Here is a 14,373-nt window from a genome sequence, read left to right on the forward strand (position 1 = left end):
GGGCAGTGCAGGCTCTAACAATTTAGCCCCCAAGGCTTTTGGCAGTGCCAGTTCCAATATTGATAGAGCGGTCCATGACATTTTGGCCCCCAAGCATGGGGCAGAGCAGTTCTCAACACCCTGGCCCCTTATTTCTGCTTTTAATGTAGTGACATTTTATTTAGATTTTTGTCTGTATTCCAATCTATTAGGTTTTTTTTTCCTTGATTTCTTTTCATCTTTCACTTGATGCTGGTTTCATGTCTCCACATGGAATTGTTTGAAAGAAGGTTTCTGCTGAAGTCTGGCTCCAGCAGGGTTCAGGTCCCAAAGAAGAGGTGTGGGGTTGGAGAGGGAAAGAGACTGACATTACCTGAGGATGACTCAGGATAGCTGATGGTTATTGAACAAAAGGACACACCCTTTTGAATCTATGATTGCATAATAGCTTAGCTATTAGCAATCTTGAAAGCAGACTTAATGATAACAAGAAATATATGAACTTTTCATAGATTGTTTTAACCTATTTTAGCCCTATTTTTTTTTTAACATCCAGAATGAATGAGGTCATCAACTTTATTACAGCATTTTTCTTTGAAGCAAAAGCAGTAAGTTGAGCAAACAGATCTAAGTCCCTACTGTTCTTTAAGGTTCAGCAACCCCACCACATGCCCTTCGCACCTCCTTCTGCAAGGTCTCAGCCTTTGTGGTCTGGAGGTACCACATCGAGTCCTGCGAAACAACCCCCCCGCCCCCCGACCAATTTTCATTCCTCCAGGGGCATGATGCAGTGTTTGTACCAGGAAGCACAACAAGCATTGAGCCATTTCCTAATCGTGTTCCTGTGTGCCTTGGACTTACAATGTGGGCCCGTTCTCCTCCTAAGATCCCCAAAGAGAAGGTCCTGACATCTTCCTCTTTCTCCATTGTGCCATACCATCCTAATTCCTTCAATGTATGCTCCTGTATATGTCAGAGAGGGATCAAGCCAGTTTAACTTTAATAGAATCTGATTCTCATGGGGGCATATCAGGTCTTGCCACTCATCCTGTGAGCCTCTTCTCTCTATCGTATGCTTTCATCCTTAGGACCAGGTGTACGTAAGAGTTTCTGGCACCAGCTTTCAGTTAACGACTCTGCAGCTCCTCTATTCTTGGTGCAAACAGGGACACAAAGGGGATTCTTGTATAGGAGTAGGCAGAGTTACCATGCTATGTGGGTCCACATGTGTGTGGAAGAGATTTGTTTCCAAAGATTTACTTTGTTTAGCAAGACTGCTATTGCATACATTCATATCCTTTACCAAAGCCCATACAAAATTTCCCAAAGAAAAAGGGCATAAGAAAACTCCCGGGGGCTGGAGAGATGGCTCAGTGGTTAAGAGCACTGACTGCTCTTCTAGAGGTCCTGAGTTCAATTCCCAGCAACCACATGGTGGCTCACAACCATTTGTAATGGGATCCAATGCCCCCTTCTGGTGTGTCTGAAGACAGCTATGGTATACTCATACATTAAATAAAAATAAATAAATAAATAAATAAATAAATAAATAAATGTAAAAGGAAAAGAAAACTCCCATAATGCATAGTGAGAATCATCAAAAATGAAAGTCAAAGGCTGCTGGAGAACGGTGATCTGTGACATCCACCTGCTGGAACCTGGTGAAGCAGCAGTGGTCGCTGGGAATTTCATTGGACTTGGTCCTATTTTGTCTTCTGCTGCTATGATAAAACACTGACCATAACCAACTTGGAAAGGAAACTTTATTCCATCTGACACTTTACAACCCATCATTTCAGAGAGTCAGGGCAGGAGCTCCAGCAGGAAGCAGGTGCAAAGGCAGGGACCATGGAGGGAAGCTGTTTCCTGGCTTATTCTCCACGGCTTACTCAGTTTCCCTTCTTTTTACATTTTCTAATACATTCTCTCTCTCTCTCTCTCTCTCTCTCTCTCTCTCTCTCTCTCTCTCTCTCTCTCTGTGTGTGTGTGTGTGTGTGTGTGTCTTTGAAGGAGTCTTTGAAGGACTTCCTCCTTGTGGACCCAGGGGATTGACTTTAAGTTGTTAGTACCTCTATCCACTGAACGATCTCACCAGCCCTCCGCTTGCCTTCTTATACAACCCACAACCACTTGCTAAGGGGTGGTACCGCCCAGAGTGGGCTAGGCCCCACACATCAATCATCAACCAGGAAAATTTCCTACTGACCTGCTCACCGGCCAGTGTGATCAAGGCCATCCCTCACTTAAGGTTTCCTCTTCCCACAGGACTCTAGTTTGGGTTAAGTTGACAACACCCAGCTCAGACTTGTTGCTTTCATTGTAGAAATATTTTTGATACTGTAATGGTCTTCACCTTCATTTGAAACATTGTGCCCTATTCACCGGCCCTCCTCTGTCACATTTCCTTCATTCCTTTCTTTTCCCTAGAGCACGTGACAGATAGGTGAGGCTGTCTTATACTTTACACTATGCCAGGCAGAGAGGCACATCCTGTAATCCCAGCATCTGGGGGCAAAAGCAGGATCAGGAAGAGTTCAAGGCCATCTCTAGATACATAAGGAGTTCGAGGTTACTCTGGATTACATGAGACTCTGTCCCCCCAAAAGAAACAAAAAACCCAAAACCAAAACTTCACACCAATTACTTCAGAATATGTCCCTCAAGGGCAAGGACATTTGCCTCTGTAAGTATAATACAGTTATCCACTCTGGGAATGCAGTTAATCTGATACCATTTCCTAAATTCAGATTTCCCGAGTTATCCTTAGGGAAGCTGTTTTTATTTTCCAGATCTAGAACTCAATCAAAGATAATCTACAGACTGTAGTCACTAGGTCTCTCCTCTCTTCCAGTCTTCTATCTTTTTCTTTTTTCCTTGTCTCTTGTGACACTGAGGTTTTTAGAAGTCTAGGCAAATCTTTTTCTGGAATGTACCTCCCATTTCCAGAATGTATGAAGGTGCTGTGTTGTCTTTGCCTCATGTTCAGGTGTTTTCCTTTTGGAGGAGACTATCATGTCACACCAGGAGTCACCTGGCATGTGTGTCTCATCCTTGGCGAGGCCATGGTGGCATTCAGCAGTGGTGATGGCTGCCATCTCTCTGTGTCCTGTCACCCAGCCATCCTTACCCACTGTTTCCCCATGTGCTGCTGATTTCCACTTGACTCAGTTTTTCCCAAGGAGACGCTCAACCGATGATTTTTCTATTTCTAGCTCTCTTCCTCTTATACATTCATTAACTGGCATTCTTTTCTAAGGAGCTTCTGATTCACTCCCCACCCCAACGGTGTTTGTTTAATGTCATTATGGACTCATGAATTTTTTGTTGTTGTTAAATGTTTAGACTTTTTTATTTTTTGAGGCAGAGTCTCTGTGTAGCCAAAGCTGGACTAGAACTATTATGAAGCCCAGACTGGCCTTGAACTCATAACCCTCCTACCTCAGCCTCCAGAATACTGTGATTACAGATATCCACCACCATGTTTGGCTTAGATGTATTTTAATATATTTTTAATTTTTATTTCATTTTATTTTACTTTTCATATGTATGCATGTGTGTGCCTGCTTGTCTGGATACACACCATGTGTGTGCAGTGCTGTGGACCAGAGGAGGGCATTGGATCTCCTGGAACTGATGGTACAAGTGATTGTGAACCTCCCGGTGTGGGTGCTGGGAATCTAGCTCAGATCCAGAGCCAGAGTAGCAAGAGCTCTTCACAACCAGCCATCTCTCCAGCCCCTCAATACTCACCCTTTATTCCTGCCCCTGCCACCAACTTTTTTTTTTTTTTTTTTTTTGAGACAGGGTTTCTCTGAGTCACCCTGGCTGCCCTTAAATTCACTTTGTAGACCTGGCTGGCCTCAAACTCACAGAGATCTGCCCACCTGAAGGCTGGAACCAAAGGCATGTTCCAACATGCCCATCTTTCCCTTATGTGTTCTCTCTCTCTCTCTCTCTCTCTCTCTCTCTCGCTCGCTCGCTCGCTCGCTCTCGCTCTCGCTCTCTCTCGCTCTCTGGCTAACATTTTTTAAAAATTCTCTCATATATTACATTTCAACCTCAGTTTTCCCTCCCTCTTTTCTGCTCAGTCCCTCTCCCCCTCCCCAGATCCATTCCTCTTCTGTTTCCCTTCAGAAAAAGACAGGCGTCCCAGGGATATTATCCAAACACTGCACATCAAGTTACAGTAAGACTAACACATCCACTCCTATTAAAAACGGACAAGGCAGCTCACTCAGTAGGAGGAAAAGCCCCTAGACCAGGCAAGAGTCAGAGACAGCCCCGCCCTCACTGGATGGAGTTGAATATATTCTCTTAATACTTATTTTTCATTGAAGCCTCAGAACCAGAGCTTGTTCAAGTTGGCTTCCTTGAACCTCGTCATAGCCATACTTAAACATACTTCCGGTGTTTCTTTTTGAAAAAACAAAACAAACAAAGAAAAACCACTCCTTACTTCTGGGCAAAGGGTGGCAGACATTTTACATTTCATGCACTTTGCATACCATCTTCTGAATATTACTCCACTGCAGTGTCCAGGTCTCTTCTTCGCTGTGGATGTACCTGTGTGATAGTTTACCTGGCCAATGTCTTAACTGGGGCATTTGCTTATTATCAACGTTTTGCTATTGCCAATAATGATGCAACGTGTATGCATGTGTCCAAGTGTTTCTTTGAGATAAATACCGAGAAATGTTAGATTGTTGTCGAAGGGAAATGCCAGTCACTTTGTTACATGCTGTACGGTTTTCTTCCGTAGGCTCTGTGCCGTTTTCCTTTTTCATAGCGGCTGTTTAGAGAATGCTGGCTCCATGCAGCCTCCCAGAGACTTTTTTTTTTCCATTATAAATTTAAAGCAATTCTTTATCCTTCAGTTTCTGGCAGGTGCTAATTCACTTTAAAGGGTAGACAAATTGCAACAGTGTACATGTCCAGTCCAGTTCAAACAAAACTTACTTAGATCAAGCATTTCATAAACATTAAGGGCCTAATGACAAATACGTCACTAGCCGACAAAGATGCCTATTAAAGCCATCAAGACTGGCTGGAAATTGATAATTCTTACATTTTTGCAATAACTCTAAAGTCCTAAAATGTTTAACTATATTAAACATATGCCAGAGGTCTAAATTACTGATATGTTGATAGTGATGTAAGACTGAATCTATTGATTTTTCTCTTATGTGTGTCTCTGTTACTATGTCAGGAAAGTAAAGTTTTCCCCATTTTTTTATGAGTTTAATTTAATTTTTTTTACTTATTCACTTTCCATCCCCTCACTGCCCCCCTCCTGGTCACCCCTTCCTACAGTCCTTTCCCTTCGTCTTCTCCTCTGATCAGGTGATCTCCCAGAGACTTTTGTCTAGCTTCTGGATTTTGTCACCTTGATCAGTGAGAAAGTCAATTCCTGTGTGATTTTCACATGTGTTACAGTATTTATTGACATTTTGAAGCAGTGGAATAGCACCCAGGCCTTCGCACAAACCAGGCAGATGCTCCGCTGCTGAGCCACATCCCAGCCTGTATCTCTATTTTGTGAGAAGCAGAGCCCTTGTGTTCCTCTCTGCTCCCTCTGCTCTCCCCAACCTCTTTCTCTGCTCTCTTCTGCTTCCCCTCCTGCTTTACCCTTTCTTTCAGTTGTCCTGGAACTCCCTGTGTAAATCTACGAGTGTCAACGAATGTCAAATCCATAACGATCCTTTCTGCCTCCAGAGTGCTGGGATTACAGATGTCAGCCGCCAACAGACTTTTAAATCCTTTCTGACCCTTGACCTTGAGGTCTTTATAAAGCTGTTAGTGTTCTATTTCTCATATATGTTATAAATACATTCTTTTGGGTTTAAGCTGCAAAAAAAAGAGTCTGCTTTAATTTGTCTGAGGTTGAATCTGCTAGTCTCTGTTACCATTTGTGTCTTGAAACACAGAAAGCTCACCACACCCATGCTGGTGTGGCACCTGTGTGTTTCTTTTTGCAATTCTTAGGAATTTTGTTTACTCTTGTGTATGCAGTAAGGCATGAATCCATTCATATTTTCCCAAGCAACTATCTAATTTTCTTATTTAATTTTTCTTCTTCTTCTTCTTCTTCTTCTTCTTCTTCTTCTTCTTCTTCTTCTTCTTCTTCTTCTCCTTCTCCTTCTCCTTCTCCTTCTCCTTCTCCTTCTCCTTCTCCTTCTCCTTCTCCTTCTCCTTCTCCTTCTCCTTCTCCTTCTCCTTCCTCCTCCTTCCTCTTCTCCTTCTCCTTTTCCTCCTCCTTCCTCCTCCTCCTCCTTCCTCCTCCTCCTCCTCCTCCTCCCTCCTCCTCCTCCTCTTCCTCCTCCTCCTCCTCCTCCTCCTCCTCTTCTTCTTCTTCTTCTTCTTCTTCTTCTTCTTCTTCTTCTTCTTCTTCTTCTTCTTCTTCTTCTTCTTCTTCGAGTCAGGGTTTCTCTGTGTATCTCTCTCTGGTTGTCCTGGAACTCACTTTGTAGACCAGGCTGGCCTCGAACTCAGAAATCTGCCTGCCTCTGCCTCCCAAATGCTTGGACTAAAGGCATGCGCCACCACTGCCCAGCTTATTTAATTTTCTATTGCTATGACTAAGGCAACTTATAAAAGACAGCATTCAATGGGAGGCCTGTTTACAGTTTCAGAGGGTGAGTTCATGACCATCATAGTACAGACCGAGTCAACAGGCAGGCTGGCATGGTGTTGGACCAGTAGCTGAGAGATTACATGTTGAAACAACCATGAAACACAGAGAGTTAACTGGGAATGGTGTGGGTTTTTTGAAACCTCAAAGCCCACACCATTCCCAGTGACACATCTCCTCCAACAAAGCCACACCTAATCCATCCCAAACAGTTCCATATTCAGATATATGAGCCTATGGGGGTTATTCTCTCCAAACAACCATAACAGTTGTCTCAGTTTCATTTTTAAGTCTAGCTTGAGTGATTTAGAATGTTACATGTGCCATATAACAATACAGTGAATTTGAATGTATTTTTGTAATGAGAGAAGCATTCTGGCTTGCTTTCTTTTCTTCCTTCTTTCCTTCCTTCCTTCCTTCCTTCCTTCCTTCCTTTCTTCCTTCCCTCCTTCTTTCTTTCCTTTCTTTCTTTCTTTTTTTTTTTCAACACAAGTTTGTAGCTTTGGCTGTCTTGGAATTTGCTCTGTAGACCAGGCTTGCCTTGAACTCAGAAGAAATCTGCCTATCTCTGCCTCCCAGATGTTGGGATTAAAGGTGTGTGCCACTGCAACCCAGAACATTCTGGATTTTCTATTTGGTTTCATTGGTCTGTCCTTTGATGTGCTAATGCCATGAGCTTAATTATAGAGAGTTTATGGCATGTTTAATATTTAGAAGGTCCAGTCCTCCATTAAATATTAAGGACTTTCCTAGCTACAATTGCAGATTTATTTTTCTATTTGAACTTTAATGTCAATCATGTAAACTTTAACTTTGTCAGTGATACTTATGGGATAAATGGCTAATAATATAACTCAGATTTAATTGGCTTCTTTCCTACAGGCAGTGTGATAAATGGCATATAGCATCTGTCTAAGTTAGGGTTTCTATTGCTGTGATAAAAACACCATAACCATAGCAGCATCAGAGAGAAGTGTTTATCGAGTCTCACAACTCACAGGTCAAACTCCATCAGTGAGGGACGCCAGAGCAGAAACTAAAGCAGAAGTCATAGAGAATGCAGGTCACTGGCTTGCTCTCCATGGTCTGCAAAGTTTGCTTTCTTCTGTGCCCCAGGACTACCTGCCCAGGGATGGCACTTGACACAGCAGGGACCTTTTATGTCAATCATTAATCAAGAGTATGCCCCACAGACATGCCTACAGTTCCATCTGATGAAAACAATCCCTCAACTGGCACTCCCTTTTCCTAGATGACACTATGTGGAGTTGACAGAGAATCAACCAATCTGATTTACTCAGTGACTGTGTCATGTACTTGTTAAATGTTTCAGTAAAGGGCCAGTGAGATGGCTCAGTGGTTAAAAACACTTGCTGCATAAACCTGGAAATCCGAGTTCAATCCCTGCCATCCTTGTGATGATGATGATGATGATAACACTGATAATAATAAACTTAGTATATCTAGGTATGTTGCTACATACTTATAATTCCAGTACTTGGGAGGCTGAGACCAGACTGGACCACACAGTGAGCCTCTGTCTCAAAAAAACAACAAAGGGGCCGGGAGGTAAAATGGCTCAGTGAGTAAAGGTGCTTGCCACCAAATCCAATGATCTGAGTTCAATCCCTAGTACCTAAGTGATAGAAGGAGACTGAACTCCCATTGGTTGTCTTCTGACTTCCATGTGCACTCTGTGTCACACAGTCATGCACACAGATAAACACAATAAAAAGAAAATCTTTTAAAAATGAACAAAAAAGTTTCTAGCATACACTCTTGCAAGGGTTTCTATGACAATTTCAATTCATCAGAAGGACTGACACTCTAGAGAAGAGTTAGGCACCACCTCTGCCTTCAGGGAGACTAGTAGATAAATGCCTCCTCTCACATCATAGGATCTATGGATCCTCTAAGGGTCAAATGAAAATGTGGGGGCTGGAGAGATACCCTAGCAGTTATTAGCATTTCTTGCTCTTCCAGAAGGGTTCAACTGGTAACACCCACCAGGTAGATAACAACTGTCAGTAACCTCAATTCCAAATAATCTGATACCCTCTTCTGTCCTCCAAGTTCACAACATGCATTTGGTACACAGACGCATATACACATACACATTAAAAACACAATAACTTGTTTTTAAAAATAAAGTAGATAAACATAAAAATGTCTAGGAGAAAGACCAAATCCATGATTGCCTAATTAAAGCAAGCTTTATTAAATACTGGCCAGGAAGATGGACACTAGCTCCATCCATACCCAGGGTTCCCAGAGATGGTGTTGAATTTTGCTAATCAGGTGCTTATAAAGGCAAAGCCCACAGGGCTGTGTACATCCTGCCTTCATCCAATCAGGGGCAAGCACACATTCTGATGCACTTCCTGACTACATACCTGCCACCTATCTGTGATCAAGCACATCCTACTCAGTTGGGGCAAGCACCCTTGTTTACTGAAGGGAAAATAGGTAGCTTGTTATCTTACAAAAACAGCCCCCAGAGTTTCAGGAAATTATTTGTCAGGGGCAACTAGGGCTTACGGGGTAAGTTTAGCCCTCTCAAGAATAGAATAAAAAGTTAAAAAGATTGTTAAAGCCTTGTGTCATCAAACAAATGATCTGCGTTTTGGTGTCTGATTTCCTATCACAGGCAGCTCTCACCCTGTTTCTTTCTCGGCCTCTAACTTCCAGTGTTCCCGTGTGTTTGCACTTTAGAAGTTCCAGCGTGAGTTAAGCACCAAGTGGGTGTTGACTACAGTGAGTACTGGGGCCCATGTGCTGCTGGGAAAGATCCTACAGAACCACATGCTGGACCTCCGCATTGCCAACTCCAAACTCTTCTGGAGGGCACTGGCCATGTTGCAGGTCAGAGCGTGATGGGAGGCCCCCAAACCTAGATGGCCACAGAAAGTATTTTTGCAAAGTTGGGAAGGGGTGTAGGGCCAAGGTCTACTTTTTTTCAAAGACATATCTTTTGTTGGGCCTTGGACGAGGTAACTCCATTTAACCTGTTACCTTCAGTCACGTAGAACACAGGTAGAGGGTGTGATTAACAAGTCTCTACCTCCAGAGATTTAAATATTAATGAATTATCAAAAGGCCAGGGGCGTAGCTAATTAAGTTATTCCCTCCCCTTTTTCCTTCCCTATAAAATGAGACTCCCCTGGCCTTTGGCAGGGGAAGCGCGTACCACTTACATCCATTAACCATGTCATGAACAATAAAGCTTTGGAAAACCGGACTCCACTTGTCACATGGTCTCTCCGCCTGATTCCCAGCTTTTGGAACCCTGGAACCTTGCCGATGCAGCCGCCGGCCCGCCCACCGAGAGCTTCGTGAATGTGGGACCCTCTGTTGGCGATGTGGGAAGCCCGCCCGGGACCCTGATGCCGGACCACCCTGGGACCCTGCTGCCGGACTCCCCCCCCCCCCCCCCCCCCCGCCCGAGAGATTTCTTCCCCACAATCTTTCTCAGGCATAGTCTCTGATTTGCATGCGTTTTTACACACAGGTACATTGAGGGGATCCCTGCAGGTGTCATATAGGGAAGCAAACCATAGATAAGGAATAGATAAGAATGAAAACCCAGTGTAGACTGGTGTTGTCAACCTGGATCAGACTTCAGGGAGTCTAATGCAAGTGGCTCATTGTGGGCATATTTAAAACACTGTACATTTTCAGAAAAGGTTTCCAGGCAACAGTCAGCCCAATTCTAGGTGCACAATAAAGCTTAAGGTGTGACTACATAGAAACTCCTTTACAAAGTACACGTGACCATGAGGGTGGGTTCTATAGCTAAAAGGCTTAGAATCTAGTGTGGTCTCTGACTGAGCATAGAGGTCAGCAGGCCATAAAGTACAGGTGACATATTCCCTAAGGATGGTAATGGTCTAGGGAGGGAAGAGTCTGGGATAAACATTCTGGGGAATTTGGGTGAGGTCTGTCTCTATAGCAAAAGGTGAGGGAGGTCTGCCCCTACAGAGGAGCAAAAGGTCACCAGGTTGATCACAAAATCCACTCTCAGCTTTCTGGATGGAATGCAGGTATTTGATCTTTATCTCCTTCATTGAGGAGATAAAGTTGCATGATTGACAGTCCTGGTTCCCTTAGTGCTTTGGGTGAGTACAAGGACCTCTGTGTCCCTGACCAGTACATGAGTGTGAAACTACAACCTCCAGGTGACATTCTTCAAGTCTCAAGGATGCAACAGAAACCCAACTCTTAGCTGGGCAGTGGTGGTGCATGCCTATAATCTCCAGAGGCAGAGGCAAGCGGATCTCTGAGTTCCAGGACAGCCAGGACTACACAGAGAAGACCTGTCTCAAAACAAAACAAAACAAAACAAAACAAAACAAAACAAAACAAAAACAAAAACAAAAACAAATAAAGCAAAAAATAAACCCAACTTGTATTCCTCTAAGCTAAAGTGTTAGTCTAACATCCTGGCAATTAGCAACCCCAGTAGGAAGGAGTCTCTCTGTCCCTGGTGACTTGGGGAGAGCCTGGCAGAGGGCTCCTATTGGCTTGTCTTGGGTCATGTGCAGAACCTTGAACCAATCACTGTCCTTCAGGGGAAAGGATGCTCTGTCCACCTGCTTTGTGTCAAGACGAGATCTTGGGATGGGATGGGAGATGGGCTTGATTTTATCTTACGGCCCCCAGAAAGGAGACTAACAATTATACAAGGGAAAAGAAAGGGGCTAATGCCAGAGAGGGGTGAGAATGTCTGCTGACCAGAGAGCATGGTGGATGGCTTTGATTATTGATCTATGAAGTTGTTGGAACCCAGTTGTAAATCTTACCAATTTTCCATTCATTATGGGCAGCTGATGGGTTACCGCCAACTCCTTTAACCCAGTTTTTCTATATACCTCGTGATTACGGGACACATTTTCCATAGTGTCTTCAGCCAGTCTTCAGGGTTTCAGCTCCCACTTTCTCATGTCTTTCCCTTCTCCCGGGACACTATTCTCAGTTCTCCTAGGCATCTACCCTGACGCTGACCTCATTGCTTCTTCCACAGAGGTTCTCCGGACAATCCAAGGCTCGTTGCATCGAGAGCCTTCTTCAAGTGATCCATTTTCCTCAACCGCTGTCAGATGATGTCCGCGCTGCCCCCATCTCCTGCCATGTCCAGGTTGCCCACGAGAAGGAAAAGGTACCCTTCCCCGGCTGGCTGTTCAACAAACAGTTTCTGAGGATCTTAAGCATCTTCAGAAGTTTGTGTGACACTGCGTTTACAAAGCTCCAAGATACCCTGCCACATGGAGCTCCCATTTGGAGGGGTGGATGGATGGGGTAGGGACGGGGTGAAGAGGTATGACTATGACAGAAGCTACAGAGGCAAAAAAGATACCAAGGGGTCTTCTATTTTGCCTTGGAAGGGCGTCAAGAAAAAGCAAGAGAAGGGCTCTTTGCACAGGAGTTTTCCATCTTCGGGGGCAGTTTTTCACTACTTGTGGCCCCATCTCTTTCTAGTCCGGATAACAACCTCCTATACTTGATTCCAACCTAACCCCTGTACCCAGTTCTTTAGCTCCTCCAGGATTCTTCCTCAAATGGCCATACCTTTTCTTCAGTTATCCCTGCTTGTTCCCTCAGGTGATCCCCACAGCCTTGCTGAGCATCCTACTCCGGTGCTCCATCACTGAGGCTGAGGCACGTCTGGCTGCAGCTCCTTCAGTCTGTGAGGTTGTTAGAAGTGTCCTCTCTGGGTCGGGTCAGAAGTGCAGCATGCAAACCCTTGGAGACCCTACTGCCTGTGGTGCCTTGACGTGATGTTTCTGAGACCATGGAGGGGCAGAGTCCCCCTCCAGTTCCCAGGGGACTTGTGCCAGCAATACAGTTGTGGGGACAATCTCAGTTTTGGGTGAGTGCGGCACTCACTAACAGCCCAGAATTGGGAAAGAGTCCTGTTTTCAGCCGGATCATTTTCATTTTTACTGGTGTCTTCTGATCTCAGAAATAAAACTGTCTTGTTTTGGAACCTAACCTTGCAAAAAATCAGTAATCAGACTCACTACACACAAACAAGGGAAGCAGGGGCTTCAGGTATTCTCGGCTAGAGAGAAGTTGTGTTCCAGATGTCATTCGAGAGAGAAAGACAATGCCAATTAGACAAGATCCTTGGGGATTAGGATGAGTGCCACATCCACTCAGAGACCAGTGAGCAGGGATGTTGGCTACATCCCTCCCTGTGTTTGCAAGAAAGAATATAAGGAATCCTACTCTGGGGGTGCCGGGCACCCTTTGGTGGTAGAACCCAACAAACACTACAAAGTTGTCGGCACTGCTTTAGACTGAAGCTGTCACAGGTTTTGATAAATGAAAGGGACCTGGATTCATCACAAGTCCAGTCATCAGGTGCCTGAGCCAAGGCTCTCACTATTGAGATCTGGCTCCCCCTGGTGGCAGAGAAAGAGCCAATTAATAGCCCCCAGGAACTCCCCCCATGGAGAGAGTTATGGAAACTTTTAGTGGCTAGAGTTATTTTGAGATACAATGGGAGGTCAAGAATCAAGGAGAGTTGTGGAACAAAGGAGGTTAAAGTGCGACAGATAAAATCTGAGAGTGTCTTCAGGCTTACACTGGTTATGCAGAGTGAGTAAGGAGACTTAGGGCTTTGTCCGGGGATTCTGGGCTTTAGGAAGTTCAGAAACGCATTAGAATTTCATGCCTGCACTCCCTTCACGTGGGAGGGTGCAGCAGGCGTGCTGTGGGGCAGGATGCGTATCGGAGGCTACATAGCAAGATTGCTCTCCCTCTCAAAGAACTATTCAGAGACAAATGGGCTACAGCTTGCCTCTAAATGGCCAGCACTATTTGGAGAAAGCAAACATCTAAGGGGACGAAAACTACTGGAGAATAGGCCGTGGTGGTGCTGAAGATGGGGGTGGGGGGGCGGCTGACCCAGAGACTCTATGACCAAAGAAGGTAAAAGGAAATGATCTCTGGGATACCCAGTGGCAGGATCAAAACCGAGAGGACTTAGGGTAGGAGACAGTTGGACATGAGCACATTTGAAGTCACGACCATGCTGTCAGGTCACATCTTAGGTCAGCTAGCATGGGTCTTGAATATATATGTTAAAGAGTCTGTAAGGCCAAAGAAGGCAGTTTAAAGCAGGTAGGGGGTGAAAATACCAACCTGGCTTCATACATGGGCTCAACAAACACAGCAAAATGCCCAGTGTCCCATCTAAACTCAAGGCAGGGTTCATACACGTGGATTAAATCTTAGTGTTTCAAGAACAAACTTTGCATATAAAATCTATTATAAAACACTCCCCTCGTGGGAGAGAGAAGAATTGGGTCTCTGTCCAGCTACAGACTTCTGAAGGCTACAGAATGAGAGACATAGAAGATGAGCTCTGTTTATAGGGTGCCCAGACTCCACAGTGATGTGAAGTGGAAAATTCTGGTTTCTTTGGAAAGTCAGCTATGTGAAATGATGTTCTCTTGGGGCACACAGGTGAAAGGATGTCTTGCTAAAGTAGACAGGTGAAAGAATGTTTTCTTGAGGCAGACACATGAAAGGACCCATGATGAAGGAATGTAAATATGACCCCACAGACATTCGGTGAGGAGCACGGAGCGTTGTTTTGATTGCTCCACCTCGCTATTCTTCCCTGACGACATGCATGTATTGGTTTTCCGTACATAGCATTGTTGAGTTGAGCTCAGCTTGTGGTAATGCCACCATTGAGAGAAACTCACCAGAAGTTCCTGTGGCTTCTTGCTGCTTCTGCAGCCTTGCTTTGGGCCAGTTGG

The 14,373-nt window shown here is 44.5% G+C and overlaps 1 protein-coding gene across 1 annotated transcript; it reads left to right on the top strand.

Moving 5' to 3' along the window:
• Positions 1 to 536: 536 nt before the first annotated feature.
• On the top strand, positions 537 to 12,442 carry LOC143433731 (glucokinase regulatory protein-like). Its single transcript, XM_076941780.1, has 4 exons — positions 537 to 587; positions 9,320 to 9,469; positions 11,628 to 11,762; positions 12,206 to 12,442. The coding sequence occupies exons 1-4, from the start codon at positions 537 to 539 to the stop codon at positions 12,380 to 12,382; spliced, it is 513 nt and encodes a 170-aa protein (XP_076797895.1). The 3' UTR covers positions 12,383 to 12,442.
• The last annotated feature ends 1,931 nt before the right edge of the window (positions 12,443 to 14,373 follow it).

This window comes from Arvicanthis niloticus, chromosome 11 (genome assembly GCF_011762505.2).
Source record: "Arvicanthis niloticus isolate mArvNil1 chromosome 11, mArvNil1.pat.X, whole genome shotgun sequence".
In the NCBI taxonomy this organism is placed as follows: domain Eukaryota; kingdom Metazoa; phylum Chordata; class Mammalia; order Rodentia; family Muridae; genus Arvicanthis; species Arvicanthis niloticus.

What these genes read in the sequence shown, in the direction of transcription:
- LOC143433731 (XM_076941780.1), top strand. Translation starts at nt 537, where the DNA reads ATGAATGAGGTCATCAACTTTATTACAGCATTTTTCTTTGAAGCAAAA. An exon ending in GGGCACTGGCCATGTTGCAG is followed by an intron (nt 9,470 to 11,627) that starts GTCAGAGCGTGA and finishes CTTCTTCCACAG; the next exon opens with AGGTTCTCCGGACAATCCAA. An exon ending in TTGCCCACGAGAAGGAAAAG is followed by an intron (nt 11,763 to 12,205) that starts GTACCCTTCCCC and finishes TTGTTCCCTCAG; the next exon opens with GTGATCCCCACAGCCTTGCT.